The sequence below is a fragment of the Trichosurus vulpecula genome, chromosome 8 (assembly GCF_011100635.1).
Source record: "Trichosurus vulpecula isolate mTriVul1 chromosome 8, mTriVul1.pri, whole genome shotgun sequence".
Classification (NCBI taxonomy): Eukaryota; Metazoa; Chordata; class Mammalia; order Diprotodontia; family Phalangeridae; genus Trichosurus; species Trichosurus vulpecula.
In genome coordinates this window covers 14703954-14728837 of record NC_050580.1, presented here as the reverse complement: position 1 = coordinate 14728837, position 24884 = coordinate 14703954, and the positions used below count along the sequence as shown (strand labels likewise).

Here is a 24884-nt window from a genome sequence, read left to right as displayed (position 1 = left end):
CACATTTATACCTATAATGACAATAACTAGCATTCAAATGCTAACTTTTGCAAAGCACTTTCCACATGTTATCTCATTCTATACTCACAATAGCTCTGTGTGGTAGGTGTTATTATCATCTCCATCTTACAGATGGAGAAACTGTTGCTAGAAGAGATCATGACTTGCTCAGGGTCGCACAGCTAGTGAGTGTGTGGGGCAAGATTTAAACCAAGATTTTCTTGGTTCCACTTCCAATTCTCTATGTACTCCTCCACCTACCTGAAAACTTGTGGCACAGGGGACAGAGCAGTAGGTCTGGAAGCGGAAAAACTTGTGTCTAAATCTGACTCTGACACTGACCCTAGGTAAGTCACTTAACCTCCAATTACTTCAGTTTACTTATCTGTAAAATGGGGATAATCATAGTAAATACCTCTTATGGCTATTGAGAAAATCAAATGAGATAATATTTATAGAGTTTAGCACAGTGTTCCCTTCCATTCCCTTGCTTTCCTAATGAAACTGTGTGGGCTCATGGGTTGCTATGGCTAAATCGCTCATAACGAAATGGCCAGATTGAAGGACGCTGGATAGGTATATAGTATGTCTGAGCAGGCTGCAACACATTATAAATTAGGAATTGTGTTGGAGAAGGAGAATATGGGACATTATTTTTTTTAATTAAAAGTTTTTATTTAGGACTCACTAAGTGCCAAGTGCAGTCCTAATAAAGATTAGAAACTGAGGTCTACAGTAGGACTGTAATTTGCCCAAGGTCATACTAGTAATAGGCAGCAGGGCTGGGTTCCAAATCCAGTGTTCTTTCCGCTGTTCTCACCTCTGGGGATGGCGGGCTTGTCACTTCTTTCCATCTCCATCCATTGCTGCATAATTCTAATTGTTAGAAAACGTTTTCTTTTACTGAGTCAAAAATTCTAACTTCATTCTCAGCACTAGGCTTCAGACTCCAATAAACTCCCTGGGGAAGGGGGGTGTTTCTTTCTTCCATGTGAAGTGACCACAGGTCTCCTGCCCACTGCCAACATGATGGCATTTCTGTAGCACAGAAACCCTCTGCGCTTTGCCCCTCGTTACTCCAAAAACTACAGCAGCTCTTTCACACCTCCGATGGCCCCTAGCGCTTGAGTCCAAAGACCCCTAGGGGCCTGGGTCCAATTCCAACTTGTCTCTAGTAAAGATCATTGACTGCAATTCCCAAGCAATGAAGTCCTCTTCCTTGTCCACCCTCAGACCAAGTGAGGGCCCCCTAGCTTAGAAAGGACCTTGGTATGTTTCTCTTTTTTCACCCCTATAGAAAAACACATACACACATGCCCATGCACACACAAACACCTCCAGCTACCCAGATGTTTCCAGAAGAGAAATTTAATCTAATTCACATACTTCTAGGTACATTAATAACCAGAATTTTGGCCACTGAAAAGTTATAAGGTCAATTGCCTCCCGGCTTTATTTGGTCCAGGACTCCAAAATAAAAATCAATGCTCCTTATTCTCTACACAAAAGTAGTTTAAAAAAGTAGAAGGTCTAGGAAGCTATACATAAAAAGCAATAGTGAAAGAGGGGATGAGATGGGGGAAAAACAGAATCCCGTCCCAGAGTGGGGGAAGGGGAGGGGGCCTCTAAAGTACCCCCTGCTGATCTTTGGGGACATGACTTGGAAGGAGAAAGCTGTCAGCTCTGAGGCTTGATTCTTCTCAAAGAAAACCCCTCTCAGGGCCTCAGGCTGCTTGGGGGGCCACCAGTGATTTCCGTGGCATTGGAGGCTGTCGGTGCTCCCCACAGCCTGGGCATTGTGGAAGGCCTGAGGCCAACACTGACCCCCACACCAGGCATCAGAGGGCCCTGGAGCAAGCACCATGGGAATGATGCACTCTTTTGAGCTGGTATCTAGTAGGGCAGAGAGGGGAAAAAAGGAAGGAAGAAGGGAGGAGGGTAGGGAAGGGCAGATCCCCCCATGAAACAAGATGCCCTTGGGAGTGTGTGGAGGTCAGAAGTAGTGAGGTCCATCATGCAGCCAACCTGGGGCAAAAGAGGAACCAGGTGGTTATTATTAACCACGTTCCTGAGGAAGCAGACAGACAGGGGCTTTGGGATTCTACACACAATTAACCAAGTGGATACTACTACCTTGCTCTGGCTCCAGCCCTCGGGGTCCCAACAGAGGAACTATTCTCCATGGCTCTCTGCAGATTTCTCATCTGCTTGGCCACTGACAGAAAGAAGCAAGCCCCCTCTCTCCCTCCTGGCATAAGCAAGACTCAAGTGCTCATGGGTATGAGTTTTGCCCTAAAACCTGTGGGGAGAAATGTCCTCTCTGCACTATCACACCCTGGTTAGGGTAGTTTCCAAGCCCAAGGAAAAGACAAAGAAAAGGAGGAAGGGAAGGCTAGGAAAATAAGTCATCATCACCTGTGGTGTTCAGGGCCTGGGCCTGGGCCTGAGTGTCCAGGTTGTGACTCGCTCCTTTGGAAACAGAATAGAGGAGGTCGGTGAAGGGAGGAAGGGTGAAACCAACAGAGAGAGAAGAGAGGTGGCTCTGGAATGCTGCACACCGCCTCCCATTACTGAGCCTCTGCCACGGTCTGTGCCTCGGGGGCCTCAGGCAACGCTTTGGAGAAGTTCATTGTCAGGATGTGCCTCTGGAGATGCCGCACCCACTCCTCCTGGATGGAGAGGGGACCCTGGAACTCCGCTTCGCAGAACCTGCACTTCAGAGTGTAGATGTTGCCCACAAACTTCACCAAAGATGTGCGGGGAGGGCGGGGGACCAGGGAGGGCACAGGCCTTACTCTAGGAGGTGGCTGCCGCACTTCCTCCAGCTTCCTCTTAAAGTCACTGGCTTCCTCACCCCGAGACGAGGCTGTATCCAGAAGTCGGGCTCGTCTGCGCTCAAACTTATCCATATTCTGCCGCTGGCGTTCCTGGGCCTTCTCCAAAGCCTGGGGTGAGGCTGTCAGGGGTCGCTCCCCACCATGTCCAATCCGGCCGGCTTCCCCAGGTCCTAGCCCACCCCCCGGGTTCTCGTTCATCAGGGGGAGGCTGTTGGGAGCCAAGGTGAGGGGCACTCGTCCATCCCCACCTCGCCCACGGTCTGAGTTACGGAACTTCTTGGTGTAGAGCCGGCCGCCCTTGATATAGCTTTGGTAGGCCCCCACCTTCTCGGGTCTGTGCTTCATCCACTCGCTCAGGGTCTCGATGGGGGAGCCGTTCACACGCCACTCCGTCACCCCAAAGTATCGCAGGTGAGCTCGAGCGTGGCTGGCCAGCGCCTTACGATTCTCGAAGTAGAAGCCGCACAGCTCACAACAGGCCTCGCCAGAAGCTCGTGAGCTTTTGTCATGACCGGTCTTGGTCTTGAGGGGCAGCCCCGCCTGCACATGGGTCTTGGGCTTCACCTCCCCAGAGGGAGGGCGGCTTTGGGGCAGCGGCTGCTCGGCCATCACGGGGGTAGACGGCTCGGTGGCAAGAAGCGAGAGGCTCGTCTCCCGGGGCACGGGGGCAGGGCCAGGCCCAGGTCTGCCAGGACGAGTGGCCTGAAGCCCCTTCCCGGGGGCTCTGGGCCCGTCTCCACCCGGGGGTGAGGGCAGCCTGCCTGCGCCAGAGTCCTTCTCGATGAGCCGCGGTTCGGCCGCCTTCTTCAGGAACTCTCTTAGAGTGTCGATGGGCGAACCATTCACTGACCACTGGGTCACCCCCATCTGCCGCAGGTGGGAGCGGGCGTGGCTGGACAGGCCCTTACGGCCCTCAAAGCCCTCACCGCAGACCTCGCAGAGCGTGTCCCTGGCTGGCTCCGGGCCCGCTGGGGGATGGAGAAGCGGCAGCTCCACAGCCGAGGCCCGGAATGTGCCGGCGGCGGCCGGATTCTGCTTCCCCCGAAGGCTGGCCTCGGCCGGCGCCCTCGCTCTGGGCTTCTTGGCGGGTGGGAGAGAGAGCAGGGAGAGGTCCACGGCCGAGGGCGGAAGGCCGGGCAGCCCAGGCTCTGCCAGCCCCTCCGGCTCCGCTGGGAGGCGGGTCTGGGAGCCTTTGCTCTGGAGGGGCTCGGGAAGCTCGTCTACAGGGGGTCCCTCGGCCTCCGGGTTGCTCACCCCCAGGTGGCGCGGGTGGGCCCCGGCGGGACTGGGCAGGCCCTTGGAGGTCTCAAACCAGGCCCCGCACACGTGGCAATCAAGCTCTCCGTCCGAATCGCTGTCTAGAACAAGGTTCAGGGGCCCCTCATCCTCTGACTGGGGCCAGTGCGCCTGCGGGGGGCCTGACAGGGGGCTCGGGGGCAGCTCGGGTGGGGGAGACCCCCAAAGGGCAGGCGACACCTTCAGGAGGAGAGGGGAGCCCGGTGGGTGGTAGAGGCCCCTGGATGAGAAGCCGGGGGCCGACTCGGTGGCCTCGTCCATGGGGGGATCGGGGCCTCCGTCAGTCAGCGGGCCTGGGCGGGGGGAGGCAGCGGCCGCCTCCTTGGGGGAGCCGGCCTTCTTGGCCCGGGGTCGGGGCGGGGGGCCGCTGTCGGGTCCTGCTCTCTGCTTCACCAGCGCATACAGCAGGGAGATGGGCGCGCCGCTGCAATCGGACTCCACCACGCCCAGCTGCCGGAGGTGGGAGCGCGCGTGGCTGGAGAGGCCCTGTCGGGTCTCAAAGGAGGCCCCGCACACCTCACACGCTGCCCGATCCGGGGCCTGGAGAGCCGGGGGCCCGTGTTCGATCCCATGGGGGGTCTCTGGAGACATCTCGTTACCTAACCTGTCGGTGGTCTGCTCCGGCGGCCCGGGCGGAAGAGCGCCCTTCTTTGGGAGCGGGGGTGAGGCCTGCTCCGCAGCCGCCATCTCTTCTTCCTCAGAGGCCAGAACCGGTGAATTCCCGGGCCCGGGCCTGCTCCTGCTGCAGCTCCAGCACCAGCTCCAGCTCCCAGCTCCGGCTCAAGCCTGTCCCTCCGCGGCCAGGGCGGTGGCTGGCGGGCGTAGGCGGCGGGCGTAGGTGGCGTGGGCGTGGGCGGCGTAGGTGGCGTGGGCGTGGGCGGCGTGGGCGTGGGCGGCGTAGGTGGCGTGGGCGGCGGCGGGGCGTAGGCAGCGAGGGGGAGGGGGACGGGGGCAGTACCCCCGCGGGCCAGCGTTCCCGGGCCCCGCCCCCATCCGATTTTGTCCCTAGGCACTGGGCGGTGGAGGCGGCCATCTTGGGTCCTGCGCAGCGGGGCTGCCGCCGCAGGCGGGAGCAACCGAGCACCGAGCGATCGCCGGCCTCCCGAATATGGGATCTCATGAAGAAATTTATGACTAGAAAAAAATGATGGCCCTGTCACATGACAAATAAAATGAAATAAAAAAGGGCTGCTCTTAGTATTCGTCTAAGGTGAAGAGCCCATGAGGAAGGCCTTGTGAGTGGCCTCTGTACAGCAAACTCATGGGAGGACATCAGTGAAAGTCACAGACCGAGCTGGGTGGGGATGCGTTGGGATCCATCATCAACCATCGCCGAAGGAAACATATCAATGATATCATTGGTCGATTAGATTATTGACATACCATGAGCTCCGGGCTATCTACTGCCCAAGGCCCATCCTAGATATAGCCAGAGAAGCAAAGAATCCGGCTTTTTCAGGACCACAACAAACCTTGAAGAACACTCCTGAGATGCTGAAGCATCAGGATCTATCCAGAGGAACAAAATAGGTTAGAGTAGGGAATTCACTCAATTCGTGAGCAATGGTTGTCAGGTTCTGAAACTGCAAGGCCCACTTCTCAGGTCCCACAGGATTCTTCTTTCTAAAACCCTGAGCACCAACAGGTGGTAACCAGTCCCTAGCTTTTCTCACGGAGACTCTTTAATCCCTCAATCTGATGATCCACTCCTTAGCATGAGTTACGTGTTCCATCCCTTTGCAACAATGGCATTTTACATGAAGGATGTAGCTTCCGGTACTTCTGCTGAAGACATTTTGATGACACCTATCAGCACCAATGAGCAGTTATTAGCAAATCTTAGTGGCAAGACTGAATGCACAGGACCCAGAGATACTATCAAAGTGATACCTTGTTTTTGCAAGCCAAGAGAATGAAAAGCATGAAAGATGGAATGAGAAGGATGGATGGATGGATCCTTAGGATTTTAGAGTCAGAAGGAAATGCATGGGGCTGTCTAGTCCATCAGGTACCAGGGACAGGATTTAGAACTGAGTGGCCTTATTCCACCACCTCTCACGATAACCTAGATGTCATTTTGGGTGGTTTGGAGCTGCTAGTCCAAGCCTCTCATCTTAATGATGAGGACTGAAGGCCACAAAAAGCAAAGGAATTTCTCAAGGCCACCCAGATAGTGCACATCAGAAATGGGATTGAAGCCAGGACTTCTGACCTGAGAGCTCGTCTTCTCCCCACTGTACCACTTTTTTTTTTATTTTTGCCTTGGGATTCAATGAAACAATTCCACTCCTAAATTCACCTTTTCAGAAATTGTTTCTTGGATGTCTGTTACTAATATTACAAGATTTTACCTCCCTAGACCTGAAAACTATTATGTTTTATTAGTGGAAAACACATTTCCCTATTAATTCTCTAAACTGGCTAACTCCTTTAGCCAGAGGTCTGTTCTATGTAGGGAAAACTCAGTTTTCTACTTACATCAATGGGGCTGACCCTTCTGTGAGGCCATTTCTCCTTGGGAGGTAAGAAAGGTCCTCATGTTCCCTAGTGAATAGATTTAAGCCTCATTTATTGTGCATCTTTTCCTTTCAACCATTTTTATTAGTGTTGCAACAGGTACAACAGAGGCAGGCAGGCATTTAGAGACAGAGAAATAGAAAGACAGAGAGACATAGAAACATACAAAGAGACAGAAAAACAAAATAAAAGAGAAATGGAGAGACATTGAGACTGATAGACAGAGAGAAGGATCTGTACACTTAATTTTCCTCTAGGAAGACTGGACAGAGAATTCCTCATTAGCCAAGCAGGGCTCTCATCCCTTTCTGAGAGTCTGACAGTCCAGGCTGCTGCTTCTCATTAAAACACGAGGTAATGATTGGAGAGAAAATTTAATTGCTTGCTCTTGCAGACTGGCTGGATGTGGTTTGTTTCATTTGCACAATCACAGAGATGGGCATTACAAATAGGAAGTGATGTGGGGCTGTTGGATGATACGACCTGTCAAATAAGTGTCAGACTACTGGCTTCTTGTTTCTGTGTCGTGAAGAAACAGGGCCCCAGAGAGATAGCTATTTTTACTCTTCATAATGAGAGGGGGGTTGATAGAGATAGATAAAGAGAGAGAGAGAGAGAGAGAGAGAGAGAGACAAAGAAAGAAAGAAAGAAAGAAAGAAAGAAAGTAAAGATAGAGAAAGAAAGAAGTGAGAGAGAGGAGAGGTAAGAAAGAAAGGAAAGGAAGGAAGGAAGGAAGAAAGAAAAGGAAGAGAAAGAAAAAGAAAGGAGGGGGAAAATGAGAGATAATGGAGAAAGAGGAGATAGGCAGAGACCAAGAGATCAAGAGATAAAAACAGAGAGAAAGAGGAGAGATGGAGAGGGAGAGAAGCAAAACAAAAGAAAAGCATTTCTTTCACCTTGCCATAACCAGACAACAAGCTGATGGATTGCTGGTTTTATGCCTTAGACTCCTAAGCTCTACTATTGACTCTTCCATGTCCCCACTATGGTGCACAGACCTCCTAGGTCCTGGCTCCAGTTTTTCACTTAGAAAATGTTCTGAGGTGCATTCATGCATCCTAACACCAAACCTCTCCTTTGTTCATTTTTAAAAGGGTCCTGACAGCAGCTGATTTTCCCATTCTTTAGGCAGTAGCAAGTTTGACATTGAGCTATGAAGTTGCACACTCAAGAAACCACCATCCACCTCATGTCAAAGTCTCAAAGTTTGCTTTAATACAACAAATGTCAAAGAGAACAAAGGGGAAAAAACAATTCCTTCATATCTGCAATGAAAATGTTCTTCTGGTTCTTAGGAGACAGATTTTTAGGAGACAAGGGGTGGTGTTTTTTTGCCTTTCTTTATATCCCCTGCATTTAGCACTGTCCCTGGCACACAGTAAGCACTTAATGCATGCTTGTTGACTGATTAACGTCTCAGCTAGGCAATCTGGACCCTTTACCATCCAGGGAATTGTACAGCTAAAAATTGTAATTAGCCCATTTCCTGGAGAATCAAACCTGAGGTCAAAAAAAGTTCTTTTTGCCAGATAAAACTCATATGGATCCATTTTGCTATAGGTTGCTCCATTGTGGGAGTGGGGTATTGTTGGAATAAAATAAAATTTGCTCTTTTGATGACATTGTAAGTGATTTGGTGAAAAGCAATTAAAACATTTCTGTCTTCTCATTGGAAGTTGAATTACGAAACATAGGAGAAATAGTTATACCAAAACTATGCCTGAATAATTCTCAGAAGAGCTTTTCCTAATGCATTCAGAACATTTCCAATTACTGGATGTATTCTCTGTAAATAATTTTCTGCAAAAAAAAAAATCTCCTTTCATTTTCCCTCCAATCAACCAATGAACGTTTTTTAAGCACCTGCTATGTGTCAGGCACATAGTAAACACTATGTGTTTAGTAAACACTAGGCTAAACCCTAGGGATATAAAAAGAGACAGTCTTTACCCTCAAGGAGTTTATAATCTAATAGGGAGTGGGGGAACAACATGCAACCAACTATGTACAAAGTAAACAATTTATAAGATAAATTGGTGATAATTAATAGAGGGTAGGTACTGAAATTAAGGGGGTTGGGGCAAGGCTTCCTTTGAAAAATGGGAATTTAGTTGGGACTTAAAGGAAGCCATGGAAGTCAGTAGTTGGAGTGGAGGAGGGAGAGCATTCTAGGCATGAGGGACAGCCAGGGCAAATGCTCAGAGCTGAGAGAAGGACTATCTTGTTCATGGGACAGCTGGAAGTCCAATTTCCCTGGATTCCTGTTGGGAAGGAGAAGATTAGGTTATGCAAGGCTTTGAATGTCAAACAGAGCATTTTGTAGTTCATCCTAAAAGCAGTCGGGAGTCATTAGCACTTAATGAGTAGAGGGAAGAAGTGGTCAGAACTGCACATTAGGAAATCACTTTAGGGCCTGAATTGGAGAGGAGATTGAAGTGGGGAAAGACACAAGGTTTGGAGACAATGACCATGATCTCAATTTCAGGAGTCTTCTGTTTTATCAGTATCAAAGCAATTCCTCCCAAAACAAAAGTGCTCCTCGAAGGCAGGGTTTGTTTTTCTCTTCATATCCCTAGTACCTAACACAATACCTAGCGAAGAGCAAGCGTTCAATGATTATTTGTTTAAATGAAATAAATTACATGTTATTTTCAGTTCTAATTGTAGCAGAGTTGAAAGAACATGCAGAAATGGCTTCTGACCCTTTAAAAAGTGTAGCCATTTTCCACCTCAACGGGCCACCCCGCTTTCAAAGCAACAATGATCCATCCTCCTCTTGGGTTGTTTTGATTTTTGAGAACCATCTGAAGATAGGAAGTGGGGATGCTAAGCGTGGAGAAGAGGGGACTTTCTGGGGAAGTTAAGGCTCTCTTTGAATATTTGAGAGGTTATTATATGAAGGAGAGGTTAAGTTTATTCTGCTTGGCCCCAGAGGGCAGAACTTTGACCAAAGATGGCAAATTGGAAATAAGTAGATTTGGGCTTGAGGTCAAGAAAAACAACTCAACAATAAGATCTCTATCAAAATTCATAGAGCAGTGGTCTTCTTAGGTAGGTACTTGGTCTTCAGAGTATCATAGATTTAAAGCCGGAAGACATATTAGAGTCCATTGACTCAAATTCCTTTGTTTTACAGATGAGAAAACTGAGGCACAGAAAGTTTAAGTGACTTTCCCAAGGCTACACTGACAAAAAGTACCTGAGGCAGGATTCAAACTGAGCTCCTCCCGACTCAAGTCCACCACTGGACTTGGACACCATCAACTTGCCTGACAAAGGCTGGATGACCACTCTCTGGGTATGCACTGGCTTAGATGTTCTCTGAAGTCCTTTCCCTCTCAGATTCTGTACAAACCCACACCCAAAACATCGCTGTACTTCACCTGGTGAGCACTGCTGAGCCCAGCTCCTTATTGTTGGTTTCTTTGTTTCTATCTTAAGATTCTAGGGCTGCCAATTCCTCCGTTGTGGTTGTTGGAGCACCTTGGGTGGGAAAAGGCCCAGGGTGGGTGTAAATTGCTGTTGTTGGAGCTGTAATGGTGGCAAAAGTTGAGTCCCAACCTTGAATAACCCTTCAGGGAAACATGATAATGAGATGTTTCTCAGTTTGTCCATGGACATAGCAAACACTGTCATCAAAGGGTTTTTAATCTCCTTCCCAAAAGTGATTGAAATGAAGGCTGTAGTCTGCAGAACCCTGTAAAAAGCCTGTATCCGCCTGATAGCAAAATGTGTAGACAAAATATGGAAAATAAAACTGAAATTAAAGAAGAAAGACTGGCATTTCTATGGTGCTTTAAAGGTTTCTGAAGCACCTTGTGGGTATTTTCTTATTATACCTTCCCGTGAAGTGAGGATCACAGGTATTATTGTTATCCCCATTCCACAGAATAGCCTTGGAGATGTTACTTGATTGCCCCTAGTCACATGGCTAAGATGGGATTCTAATAATTGAATAAGCATATATTAAATACCTACTGTGTGTTAGGAACTGCAATAGATTCGGAGGATACCAGAGAGAGAGAGGGAGAGAGAGAGAGAGAGAGAGAGAGAGAGAGAGAGAGAGAGAGAGAGAGAGAGAGAAATCTCCCCCCTTCAATGACCTTATATTCTCATGAATACATGCATATACATTATACACACACATTTTATAGACAGATATAGAAATATAGATCTGTAGATATGTAGCCATATACATATATATACACATATATATGCAAAAATATATAAAAAATAAATTCAAAGCAATTTGGGGAGAATCCAAGCCCTTTACTCAATTCACTATGCCAAGTGCTCCATGGCCAAAACCTCCCCTGATCTTCTTCCATATCTCATGTAAAGATCTGGTAATATTCTAAGAAGGTAGTACCTGCTACTGACTCGGGATGGATGATATTATTCCTTTGATCAGAATACAACACAAAACTAATACTTTTTGACAAATTCTCCAATCTTGACTTACCTGGATGCCTTGCTCCATAATTTAGGCAAGGGTAAGTACAATTTCTATTACTCCAGAGATTTATCTTGTGAGTTGGCTTTAAGGATCCCCCTCCCACTCTCTGCATAACCACTGTGTTCCTATTTTTTAAATCAAAATTACAGGGATCTCTTTTCCTTTTTAAATCATTTAATCACCATCTGAGGGACCCTTGACTCACTTGCAACCAACTTCCTTTTTTGATGATTGATTTTTCCTCAGGTGAAGAGGCAAAGGCTTACTGCTGAATGCACAAGTCATTCATTTCAATTGTCTCAGTAACAACAAACATTTTCACTCTTACCTGCACCTGCCAGTCTAGTGTTTTCACAAGAAGAGATAACATTCATAAAGCCTACATTACAAAGCTTCCCCAATCCAGATGTTTCAATAATATTTTCATTCTTGAGCTATTAGGTCTGTAGGTTTGTTATACTGTGATTTCACCTAATGAGATTAAGCAAATTAAAATATAATTCTTCAAGGCTCCTGGAGCTAGGGTAGACTAAGAAATGATAATGCCAGCTATTTCCACAATGAAACAGCAGAGAAAAGATTGGATTTGGCTTCAGAGATTGTGAATGAGGGCTTTGCCTCTTATAACCTAGATGACCTTGAGCAAGTCACTTGACTTTTGTATTTCCCCAGTTTCCCCAATTGAAAAATGAGGGGGTTGGACTTAAAGGCCCCTGAGATCTCTTCTTCCTTTAGATATCTATTTCTCTGACAAATACCAATGTCACCCACCATTGCACTTGCAGTGATCTTGTCTGCCACCCACATATTTAGCTAATGTTGTGAAATGAAAATCACATTAAAGTCACTCCTTACTGTTCTAATTTTGATGGCATGCCCTGTTACTGCTTACAGAGTAAGAGGCATAATTACTGTTATTTTAGTTTCTCAGTGAAAGTCAGAAAACAAAACTCAAGTGCCATTTGCTAACACAGGTGTAACCCCACACAACATGAATCCCACTTTATATAACCCTAAGATATGAATTCAACTGTTGAACAATTAATGTATCACCATAGTGATTACCAAGCTTTTAGAGGATTAGGATGCCCATTCACTGCCTCGTCATTCAAAGGATCTTTCCTGATAACAGTTATTCATATTATCACAGAATCTTGGAGTTGGAAGGAACCTTGGAAGCCATTTTGAACAACACATGCTGAGCAAGAATCCTTTCAACAAAATCCCTAACAAGTGGTTATTTGGTCTTTGCTTGAAGACTGCCCACAAGGGGAATTCTACAGCCTCTTGGTATGGCCTCCTCCACTTTCAGAGAGCTCATTTTGTTCCAATAATTTCTCTTGCATCAAGCTGAAATTTGCCTCTTCACAACTTTCACCCACTCCTGAGAATGCCAAAGAGAACAGGTCCACAACACAGCCCTTCAAATACTTGGAAAATAGAGACTGTTCCATGCTTTCCCCTAAGACTTCTGTAGGTACACGAGCTGTACACCCAAACATGCACCACTCATATTGGTGTGGGACCAAATGAAGACCAAAATGGCCATGCTTGGGATACATAGGCAGATAGATAGATAAGATGAATAGATAGACAGATGATACATAGATAGATAATTTGAGGACCCATCATGATAATTTTGCAATCATTCCAGGGTCCTTGGCCAATAGGTTGTGAAATGATATATGAGGCAATATATTTTTTCATAAATTTAGTCCTTTACAAAAGTATCCTCCTGTACATGTTGAATTAACTTAAAGTGTTTCCATTTTTTGTTATATTTTAGTATTGTAGGATTTAGAGCTCTGAGAGTCAATAAAAGTCATCTATTCTTCTGAAAACCAAATAGATCATGTGATGAGAGTAACCAAAATGTCTACACATTTTGACTTACAAATGCCACTTTTAAGCATGTTCCCCAAGGAGGCCAATGTCAAAGAAAATGGCCCCATACAGCACCAAGTTATTTAGAGTAGCACTTTTTATAGTAGTACACAAATGGAAGTGAAGATGCTCATTGATTGAGGAATGAATAAACAAGATGTGGTATGTGAATCTAATGGAATCTTCTGCTGCAAGAAATTATGAGTATGATGAATGCAGAGAATGATCAAATACTAATACAAATATGTAACTTATATCAAAATTATATGATTTGATGCAAAGTGAAGGTGGCAGAAGCAGCAAAACATGGCACGCAATGATTAGAATAATGTAAAAGGAAAGCACACTACTAATAAAAACAATGGGATTGAAATGCTGTGAATTCAGAATGAACAAGCACGATGCCAGTCTATCTGAAACATCAGATGTTGTGCCCCACCTCTTCTGTAAAGAAGCCAGGGGATGGGGGGATGGGTGTGATCTTCAAGCACTTATTTGGGCCAAATGGAAAAAGAAGGGGGAAAAGGTCAGCAAAACTAACCAATATATCTAATAGTTGGATGTTGTGCCCCATGTCCATGATGTCTGCACAGAAGCCAGGGAAGGGGTCTTCTAAACATGTCTTCTTTGGGACCACAATATATTGGCTAGTTTCACTGAACTTTTTTCTACTTTTTAAATCATTTACTATATATAAGGCATGAGGGCTCTCTTTGAGAGGTTAGAGGAGAGGGAAACAGTGGAAAATGTAAATGATTTAAACTAAAGATATCAATATTTTTAAAGGAAGTTGTCTATTTCAACCCCTTCATTGCAAGGATTTTTAAAGGCCCCCAAAGAAAAAGTGAATTGATTTCCCCAAGATTAGCACATAAGTAGAAAACAGTTCTAGAACTGAAGCCCAGGCCCTTTACTTCTAAATTCAATGCTCTGTTCACTACAAAAATATACATTTTGCCAAACTCATCAGAAACATGTCTATTATATAAAATTAGTACTCAGACCCTAAATAACAGTTGATTTTTAAAATATGTTGTTGCAGCATCAAGTAGATTTTAATGAGCAACACAGAAGAGATTGCGCCATATATAGAACATTTTAAAATGTGTTTTCAACATGTTTTCTACTCTCCATAGAATATTTCTATTTTTATCAAATTATCTCATTTTTTTCCATTTTCTCCCTTAAAAAGTATACATTTCTGATGGAAAAGAAACATCAGAGTGAAATTAATTTTACTTAACAGAATCCTAATGACCTTTCTCTAGTTGAATTTTTCTTAGCTGAATAAAGGTTGCAGTAAATTATTTTACTAATTACTTGGCTTGATTATAGAATGAATAAGCAAGTTAAATATTGATCTTATATCATTATCAACTACCTTTGATAGTCTTTGCATGGTTAAAAAAATTCTCTTAATATTTTTACAGAAGGATTCCAAAATTGCTTATGATTTTAAAGCAAAGATTTGATCTCCCAAGGAGGGAAAAAAAACTATAAAATAATAACTACTGAGTCAAGACCAGTAAATGTTCATGAGTTATCCTGCATGATCATGGGAATCAAGGCCCACTAATGATGAGTGGCACTGTGTCAATTTAAGTGATGACTCTCCTTCAGGTCACCCAATTCATCAACTCAGATGAGGTAATTGTATATCAAAAGTCAGTATTCAGACTCAATATGATTGGATCATCTCAGTTAAACAACCATGTTACACTGCAAATTACCAGAAATGGGCCATTGGAAAAATAATCAAGACATCCTTAGCCAATCTGTATAATGAACAGAACTCATTCACAACAATATATGCTAAGTGACTTTTATAGATGATAGCATGTTTCCTTCTTAGCAATAATACTCAATCATGATCCATTAGCATTGAGAGTATGGGCAGGTCTTTTCACCTATATGGCTCAACATGCCTTATGACCTTGATAGCTGTGTCAATTAATCCAAAGAAATTGGGGTCGCTACATGATTTCATTTAGAGTTTTGCACTGGGCTACTTCCAAAGTGTCCTGTAGCAAAGAGGAGAGAGAGAGAGAGAGAGAGAGAGAGAGAGAGAGAGAGAGAGAGAGAGAGAGAGAGAGAGAGAGAGAGTGAATGCATAGTGTAGACTAGATGAGAATACTGGTTTCAAAACAAAACAAGCTATGTAGCTGCTGTTTTTGGTGCAGCTGTTTTTGCAGAGGTGACAAGTTTGTATAGACATGCACACAAATGTCCCACTTTAGTGCTCAGATTTTAAAATAGGTTCAATCCATAGAAAAGAACGAATGTGCCTAATATACAGCTTGATGACCAGCTGAGGAGCAGATTATGCTCATATTCATCTTGAGAATTTAAAAATATATCCCACTCAGTGATATTTTAATGAGACAATGAGAGCCTTTTTCCTGATGACTTTCATTTTCCATTAGAATAGAGGACATTACCTGGGAAATCTTAACAGAGAAGGGGAATACAGAAATGTGTGGTGAATTTTCTTAGATGTCTTCCTGAGAGAGAAAGACAAGAAGAGGAAACCCTACCTTTTTCAGATGTCATTTTTTTGGTAAATATTCCCTGGTTTTCAATATTCTCTTGGAAGGCATTTATTTTAAAGATTTAGGGGAAACCCCTATCATTCCTTAGGTGGACTCTCTCCAGTGGATTTATAGAAAGACATGGATAAAAGTTGTATGAGATAGAATTGAATCAATGTAATGTTAGGTGTGACCATTACAGAGGTGACCTACATCGTACATAGCATTGCCAAATTCTCATTTGCCAAAAAAGGAGCTAGATAGGAAACTGGGACAATAGTCAAAAAAAAAAAAAAGTAAAATCAAACTTTATGTTGTTAAAAGGGTCCAGAAACCTCATGATTCTCCTCATGTCACCAGGATGAAATGGAAATGTATCAATTGGTGAGTCAAGATCCAATGCAGCACTCAGATCGATAAGGAAGGACACCGAAATTAACCAAAGACACTGAAAATGGCCTTACTTTTGACGGTGGCTGTGCGGGTACAGTTGTATAGAATCGCCAGTTCTCCAAAGACTTTGCCTGGTCCCATAGTGCACAGCTTCACCCCTTCTTTGGTAACTTCCACCTTTCCATCTGTGGAGAGAAGAAAACAAAAGCAATGATCAGAAAATGAGTCCCACTCATTATATGACTGTCTTATGTAGGTCATCAAATAGATCTGAAGTACTTTACATTTAAGTGGAGCACTGTATAGAGTCAGGTGGACATGAGTTCAAACCCAGCTGCAAGCACTTACCAGCCCTGTGACCCTGTGTGAAGAAGTCACTTAACCCTGTTTGCCTCAGTTTCCTCATCCATAAAATGATCCGGAGAAGGAAATGGCAAACCACTCCAATATCCTTGCCAAGAAAACCCGAATTGGGGTCATAGAGAGTCAGACACAATGGAAGAATGACTAAACAACAAGCCGACCTTAAAACTGTAGAAATGCTTCCTTTCAACAAAGATAGTGAATGACATGTTAATTCTTAATTTTATTTATTAAAAAAAATTAAAGGTAAAATACAACTGTGATAAAATGTTGTTTGGGAAAACTTTCTAAGAGGCAGACAGTGGACCTTCATGTCCAGCCTCTGTCTTTTTACATGGGCAGTCCTCCATGCCTAGAGTGCTGTCCCTCATTGCCTTCACTTTTCAGAATCTCTAGCCTCTGTCAAAGGACAGCTCAGGGACACCACTTCCTGCAGAGGGCCTTCCCTGGTCACATCTGGTGTTAGCACTGTCTCTCTCTCTCCAAGTACTTTGTAAAGCTTTGGTTCCTAGTGTGGCCCCACCAATCTATGTACATGCTCTTTTCCCAGTAGAAGGGAAGTTCCTTCAGGGAAAGGAGGGTTTTGTGTTCATCTTTGTACTCCCAGTAATTAGAACAGTGCTTGCACAGAGTCAGGGCTTTATAAATATTTGTTAAGTAGAATTGAGCAAAATGAGATTGACACTGAATTTGACTCTGACTTGGAATATGAGTGTTTAAATCCTGGATTAGCCACTGACTAGCTGGATTACCTCTGGCAAATCACTTCACCTCTATGGAACTCAGTTTCCCTTCTATAATAAGGGCATAATAATGCCTGTACTGTCCATGTCATAAAATTACTATGAAAAGACTTGTAAACCCTGACAGTGCTATTGAAAGGGAGAGCTATCTCTGTCATGGAGGAAACGACAGTGAAAATATTTAATATAGTATTTTAGTGAAGAACCTGGGGAGAGATTTTTAGAAGCAAAAGAAAAAATGCTTCTTTCCATCAATGGCAGAATGGCTAAACAAACTGGGGTATAAGGATACAAAATAATATTATTGATGTGCAATTAGAAATGAGTCCAAATAATTCAAAGGAATGTGGGAAGATTCTCCTAAAGTGATGCAATTTATAAAATAGAAACAAGAGAACAATGGACACAGTAACGCTTTTAAGGGGTCATAGTTCGAATGGCTGGGCATAGTGGAGAGACACCTGGCCTTGCAGACAGGAGCACCTGCATTCACATCCTGGCCCTGACACATTTTGGTATGTGACCAAGGCCAAGCTCTATGGCCCTCCAGTGTTCTTAGGCAACTCTGAGAAATGACAAGTTACAGATGAATTGTTAAACTTCATGGGAGTCAGTCTGTTGGTAAACACTGAGTAGGCACCTACTATATGCCAGGCATTGTGCTAAGTGACGGGAATACAAAGAAAGGCAAAAGACGGCTCCTGCCCTCAAAGACCTTGCAATCCAATGGGGAGGGTAACATGCAAACACGTATGTAAAAATGAATAACCTACGGGACAAATTAAATGAAAAGATGGTCAAAGGAAGTCAAACCCTTGTGTGAATATGATAACCAATCTTGGTTCCAGGAAACTGATAATGACATGTACATCCTTCCACCTAGAGAGGGGCTATTGCACCAGAATGTTGTATATGCTGTCAAATTAATTTTTTTTTTTTGATTAACTGTTTTTCTTTGTCCCAACTGAGGGTGCAGTGCTGGGAAGGTAGGCTGGAGTTAGTATAATCCAGTAATGACCATCATGAAAAATGAAAAGGAATCAAGAAAATTTACATTAAAAAGTAAAATGCACTTCATGTCCCCCAAATGTATCCCAGCTGTCTTCAATGGATGATAAGAGGGTTGGAACAGAAGATCACTAAAATCCTTTCTAGCTGTAAATTCTATGGTTAGATAACTTCTCCATATGCAGATTTTATGGATTTAATTTTAAATATAGGAGTCTGAAAAATGAAACTGAGTCAGTGGGCACTGTATCTAAAAAACTTGCTCCTGGGGAATTCTCGGCATGGATAAGTAAGGCCACTGGAACAAAAAGGGCAGTGACAAGGATCCCCAAACCTGCCTTTCTTGCCTCTCATAGCATCTCTTTTCTGAGCATTTATCCAACTTGGACAAGCTTGTTCTTTTGCCATGCTAAAGAACAGACCCGGGGAAATCTGCATCACAGAAAGCATAGATAGCTTTCAAAGAACATGAGAATGAAGTGCTCAAGGAATGTACGTGGGGGGCGGAGAGAAGCACTGCCTCAGGAAGGGCACACCATTACCTTACAGGAAGGAAAATAAGTTACATGAGGGCAACCGGAAAAAAAAACAAAAACAAAAACAAAAAAACCTTAAAAATGAAACTCCAACTGTTTAATTCAAAAGAGCCACCAATTCTAGGATGAAAGGAGGGGAGAGTTATGACAGTGTGCAACTTAGACTCAATTCTGTTTTAATAGAAATTAAAGGCAAAATGACTACAAAGCACATGGACATTCAAATCAACAAACACTTAAAAAGTGCTGAGTATATTTTGGGCACTGGGATTCCTGGTGAATGAGATCACAGACTTTAGAGCAGGGGAGGTACTTAGAGATTGAAAAGGTCCTTTCTAGATCTAAGTGATCCCATGAGAGAATCTGTTTATGGTGAGGAGGAATGTCTACATCCCTCTTCTTGGTAGTGTAGGGGTTAGGAAATTGAGATTCCAGTCAGGACTTGAATTTTGATCCTGAAGCACACTAGTTGTGTGAACCTGGGCAAATCATTTTCTAGTCTGTTCCTATGTCATTCCCTCTCTGCTTGGACCATCATTCTGCCTTTCCACACCCTTCTCCCAAGTTGGAATCTGCCTCCTAAGTTCGCCAGGTGAGCCATTGCATTATCTTCCCAGGGTTCAATCTCTAGGCAGTTATTTAACAGTTCCTCTTTACATACTGTCTCCCCACCCCCAATAATATTTAAACTCATTAATATGTAACCCCCATAAAATGTGAGCTCTTTGAGGATTCAGACTATCTTCCTTCCTAGTATTTTGATACCTAGCACTTAGTTGGGAGCTCAGCATATTATATGTATTTAATAAGTGCTCTTTGCAGCTTCTATTTCTCTATGTAATCAAGGAGTCAGTTGGCAAACATTTATTAAGAACCTACTATGTGCCAGACAGTATGCTAAGGGCTGGAGTCACAAATATAAAAACTGATCTATTCCCTAATCTCAAGACATCTCATCCTGAGTTTCCTCATCTATAAAATGGTGTTAATGACATGGCTCCTACTCCACAGAGTTGTTATAAGACCTAGATCATAAAATGTTTGTAAAGCACTTTGTAAAAAATAATGTGTTCCACAAATGTGATTATTATTAATAGGCACCATTTAATTGTGGTTGTTTGCATCTGAATATTCTTCTAGACTTTCTGATCTCTCCAAACAAGTGAGAAGAACAGAATGTCTTGTAATCACTAGGCACCTAATGAATACTTTTTGGGATTATGTTATACCTACAGGATCCTCAGATCCAAGGTTGAGAGCTGGAGTCAACTTTAGAGAGTTCCCTCTACAGAAACATTCTTTCATCTTCCCCATGTGGAATGGAGTTAAAAGGCTGCCTGGATATTTTTTGGGGGAGGGAAGATTGGACAGGGATTCCTTATGTCAGGAAGAGTGGCACTGGATGCCTCTGAGTCTCCTTCCAACCCTGAGATTCCAGGACATGGTTATAGAAAGGAAAGCAAGCTCAGGATATGGTGATAATCCTTGGTGACAGCATGGATGTAATGTCCACTGGGAATGAATCATGTAAGAACTAATTACCTCCAGAGGATGGAGGTGAGGTTATTAATTGTATTTACTTATCCTTGAAATCACTTCTACCCATTAGCATTAAGCTTAGAAGAGATTTGGTAAAGGTTTATCTGATTTTTTTAAACCCCATTAATAAGAGAGCTAACAGCAGTTGGAAGAGAGGAAACAGTAGCTTGGCAAAAAAGAACTGGGAAGTAAAAGACAGTCAATGAGGTAACAGGCACTGAATGATCAAAAGGTGAACAGATAATTTAATTGGTTTAACTAAGTCAAATTTATTAAATGAAGCTCTCTTATTTCAGTAACTCATAAGCACCTTTAATTAGCCCAAATAACAAATGGTTATTATTGGAGTTCCTTGGAGACAGCACCCAAATCCAAGGAGTTGCTTTTACTCCTGTATAGTCAGCTCCTAATGTGTCCATTTGGGGTTTGTCTGGTTCTGCCTTTGACTTGGGGGAGCTTTGGGAATGCAGAGCATGAACAGCTTTATCCAGGGGGAGATGTGCTACCGAAAGGGAGATTATAACGTCTACTGTTTCCAGTGAGCAGAATCAACAGGTTTCCTGGGACTGTCATCATTTAAGTAAAAGAAAATAAAAATAAAAATAAAAATTTGTAAAAGGATGTCCTCGTCCGGGTCACTCATCCTCATTTTTGGTTTGCAAAGGTGGATGCGCTATCCTTGTCATCTGCCTATGGCTTAATGTAAAAGGTTTCCTTGGTAATCCAATCCTTTTTTTTATTCATTGAAAACTCTTCTTCTGAGAAGGCTCCATAAGTCTCACCAGACTGCCTAGGGGACCTGTGACACCCAGAAAGGTTGATCTAGTTGATCCTTAATCTAGTTCCACATCTCTGGCTGTCATTTAGGTTACCAGGATTTTTTTTTTTTTTTTATCAAGAATTGGAATTTTCATGTCCAACTCAGGTTCATTATTTTCCCCCTAAACCATTAATCCTACTCTAAAATTCTACATTAATAAGAATAATAACAAGAGATCACATTTAAGGTTTTCAATATGCTCCACATAAATTATGTCATCTGATCCTCACAGTAACCCTGTGAGGTAAGTAGGTATTGTTTTCATCCCATGTTAGAGATGAGCAAATGGAGTCCAAGAGAGGCTATGTGACTTACCTAGGGACAAACAACTAGTGCAGGGATGGGAAACCTGAGGCCTTGCGGCCACATGTAGCCCTCTAGGTCCTCAAGTGTGGCTCTTTGACTGACTCCAAACTTCTTAATACAAATCCCTGGTTCTGCGAAGTTTAGATTTAGTCAAAGGGCCACACTTGAGTACCTAGAGGGCCACATGTGGCCTCATGGCCTCAGGTTTCCCATCCCTGTGCTAGTCTCTGAGGCATCGGGCCATCTATGCTTCAAGTCCAGGAGTCTGTCTACTCTACCACTTAGCTGCCTCACTAATGCCACCCAAATCGTCATCACCTCATTCTCTTTTGTCCCCTTCTAATTCCTCCCTAAGTCCAGCCAAGTCTTCCTCAGTTTGTGATATAGGATCTCAAGAAGGAGGGCTGGAGTTATCTGTATAAAGATGTTAACTGAACCCATGGAAGCTGATGAGACCCTCAAGATCTGTGATTCTGGTCCTTCCAAACACTTGAGCAACACCCAGCAGTTAGGATATGGGTCCTACCCTACTACAGAACAAGAATACTACTAGTTTATGATTTGCCCAGAGAATTGGTGTTTTTTTTTTCCTGTTTTGTCAGTCTCTCCCACTAGCCCAAAATCAAATTTGGGACAACAAATCAATCAAATCTATTCTTTCCTCTGCATCCCTTTAAATTAGAATCATTGATATGCAATTAGAAAGGACCTTAGAGATCATTTTCTCCTTTTCTTTCATTTCACCGATGTGAAACTGAGTCCCAGAGCATGGAGTGATTTGCCCAAAGTCAAATGAGAATTAAGTAGAGGCATCAAGGTTTTATCTGGGACTCAAAATCCAGAATCATTTACTGTACGTGAGACACAGGATAAAATCAAGAAATTCTGAGTGATCTAAAATTTACCTGAGCACCTCAGATGAGCTGACCTTGGCAGGCCCACATTTCTCATTTTTAGTCTTTACAATAGCAAGTGTCCATGAGCTGGTAATTCCATTTGTCAGAGCCCCATATTAACAAAAATCTATCTTTCTGTTGGCCAGTTTCATTGTATTATGTGACTCCCAATTATACCCGGAAAATTGGACTTTGGCTTTTCCAAGACCTGTTGATTTTACCTTTGCAACATTTCTTGAACATGCCCCCTTCTCTTCTCTGACACTACCACCCCCTTGGTGCAAGTCCTCATCATCTCACACCTGGATTATTGAAATAACTGTTGGAGGGTCTGCCTTACTCAGATCTTTTCTTCCCCTCATACATCTTCCACTCAGCACAGGTCTGACCACGTCAACCTCCTATCAATAAATACCACTGGCTCCCCATTTCCTCCAAGGTCAAATAGAAAATGCTGTTTGGCATTGGAAGCTCCTCATAACCTGACTTTTTAGGTCTTCTTATACCTTACTCCCTATAACATACTCTTTGATCCAGTGACAATGGCCTCCTGGCTGTTCCATGCTTAAGATACTTCATCTCTCAGTTCTGGGCATTTTCTTAGGATCTTCTCCATGCCTGGAATGCTCTCTCTTCCTCATCTCTGATTAATTACTTTGCTTTCTTAAAGAAGTCTGAACTAAAATCCCATGTTCTGAAGGAAGCCTTTCCCAGTCCCTTTTACTTCTAGTGCCTTCCTTCCCTTAATTGTTTCCCATGATTCCCATGTAGATTGTTTGTACGTGTGTATTGGCAATCAAAATGGGCTCTTAGCACTTAATTCAACCAAGTGCCCTTGAAGAGTTTGGCCTTAATTTCCTTGATTAAATTAGGAGTCCTTGATGACCTCCTTGCCTCAAGGAAAAGCCTAGTTTACATGGGTTTGAGTGACATGTTTGTGATATCAGAGGCTTTAGACCACGTGGGTTTAAGTCACATTTTTGTGACGATTTTAGATCACGTGGGTGAGTTGCATGTGTGACTCACCCTTGATCTCGAAAAAGATATAAAACAAGAGGTTGGCTTTCTTTTTTTTGGAGCTTTGACCCACAGCAGGAGTGTTGCGCGACTCTGGGCCAGCCCTTGCGGAGCTCCTGGCTGAACTCAGATGTTGGTAACTATGAATTGTATTTGGTCTGTCTGTTGATGTTTGTAATTTGTTTGTATTTGCTCTGAAGTTTAGGGGGCTGGCTCTTTCCCCTGAACTAAGTAATATCATACGCTGAATTAAAGTAAGATTGTTAACCCCTTAATGTTGCTTTCCTTAGTAAAGCAGATCAAAAGAACCTGAGCTTGCAGCATTCTGTGAGCTGGTTGTTGTTGGTTTTTCACCTCCACAGCAGCTGCTAGCCGAATTGTTGAAACAATGTGTTTGACTGCTTTCTGTCTTCCCCACTAGATCATGAGCTCCTTGAGAGCAGAAAATGTTTTTGGCTTTCTTTGTGTCACTGAAAGTGAGAACCTGAAAAGACCCTAACCTAAAAGGGCATCCTGGGCCATTTCCAGTCATCCTGGTGAACATCAGGCCACTGGACCCAGATGGCTCTGGAGGAGAAAGTGAGGCTGGTCACCTTTCATGGCCCTCCCTCACTCAAATCAAAGTCGACTACAAGTCTTGTCATCATTTCCCTGATGTCATGGTCCTCTTCAAGAACTAAGGACAAACAACAACAACCCCCAGCACTTAGCGTATTACCTGGTACAAGGTAGACAGTCTTTATTGACTGATTGATTATTGGAACAACTAGATTAGCTAAACACAAATCTCATCTCATGTTGAAAAAGAAAATACAATGTGATAGTTCCACTGATGCTAGATTTATGAGTATTTTCATATCCAAAGGACAACATAAGTTGATGCAAAGCTAAAGCACCAAATGTCCACATCGAATATACCTCCAGACTGATTAAAGATTAGCGGAGAGAACTAGGAATGCTAAACCTGGAGAAGGGAAAAGGAGAGGGGACAAGATAACTGCACTTAAGTATTTGAAAGATTGTCAAAGAGAAGAAAGATAATATTGTTCTGCTTAGGCCCAGAGGGCAGAAATAGAAGCACTGGCCATGAAGAGGAAGATAGAGGTTTAATGTAAGAGAAAGCTTCCTAACAATGGGAACTGCCCAAGTGGCAACTCGGTTACTTTGGATGGTAATAGGTTTAGCCTTAAAGGAGGTAATGTAGTATAGGTGACTTGGAATCAGGTAGATTTAGACTGAAATCCTACCTTTGCAACTTACTGGCCATAACATTGGCTAAGTCACATGATTTTTCTTTGGTTTCCTCATCTGTACCATGAGTGGGTTAGACACAATAGGCTCTCAGGTCCCTTTCATCTCTAAATTGATGATGGGATGAGGCCTCAAATCAATGGTTGGAAGACCGCCTCTTGAGAATGTCATCAAGAGGATTCTAGGTCAAGCAGAGGCTGAATGAGATTGTCACTGAGATCCCTTCCAACTTACCAAGTCTGTGCATTTTATTTGAGAGGCTTACCAACACCTGCCCATTTTAAGGCTGAACTCAACTATCCTACAAAAGTCATTACTCTACCATATTATTTTGCTTCTGATGATAAAATAGTAGGAAAAATATAACATTTGTTTACATGACAGCCTTCCAAGGCACACATACTCATGGGTAGCAATGGAAAAAATCCAGAACTCAATCCATCTAAAGTTACAGTTTCCCCAGTGACTTCATTGCCACAGAATAATTGGTCTGG

At 43.5% G+C, this 24884-nt stretch overlaps 2 protein-coding genes across 2 annotated transcripts in view; both read right to left on the bottom strand.

Moving 5' to 3' along the window:
• The window catches only part of LOC118828876 (cGMP-dependent protein kinase 1-like), a 1065678-nt gene that overhangs the window by 619593 nt on the left and 421201 nt on the right, over positions 1-24884 (bottom strand). Inside the window, exon 3 of the mRNA XM_036735762.1 lies at positions 15983-16096. Coding sequence (XP_036591657.1) covers positions 15983-16096 — 114 coding nt within the window. The remainder of the gene's footprint in view (positions 1-15982; positions 16097-24884) is intronic.
• On the bottom strand, positions 2568-5463 carry LOC118828342 (protein Wiz-like). Its single transcript, XM_036734937.1, has 3 exons — positions 5424-5463; positions 4920-5232; positions 2568-4875 (listed from the first exon to the last, which is right to left on the bottom strand). The coding sequence occupies exons 1-3, from the start codon at positions 5461-5463 to the stop codon at positions 2568-2570; spliced, it is 2661 nt and encodes an 886-aa protein (XP_036590832.1).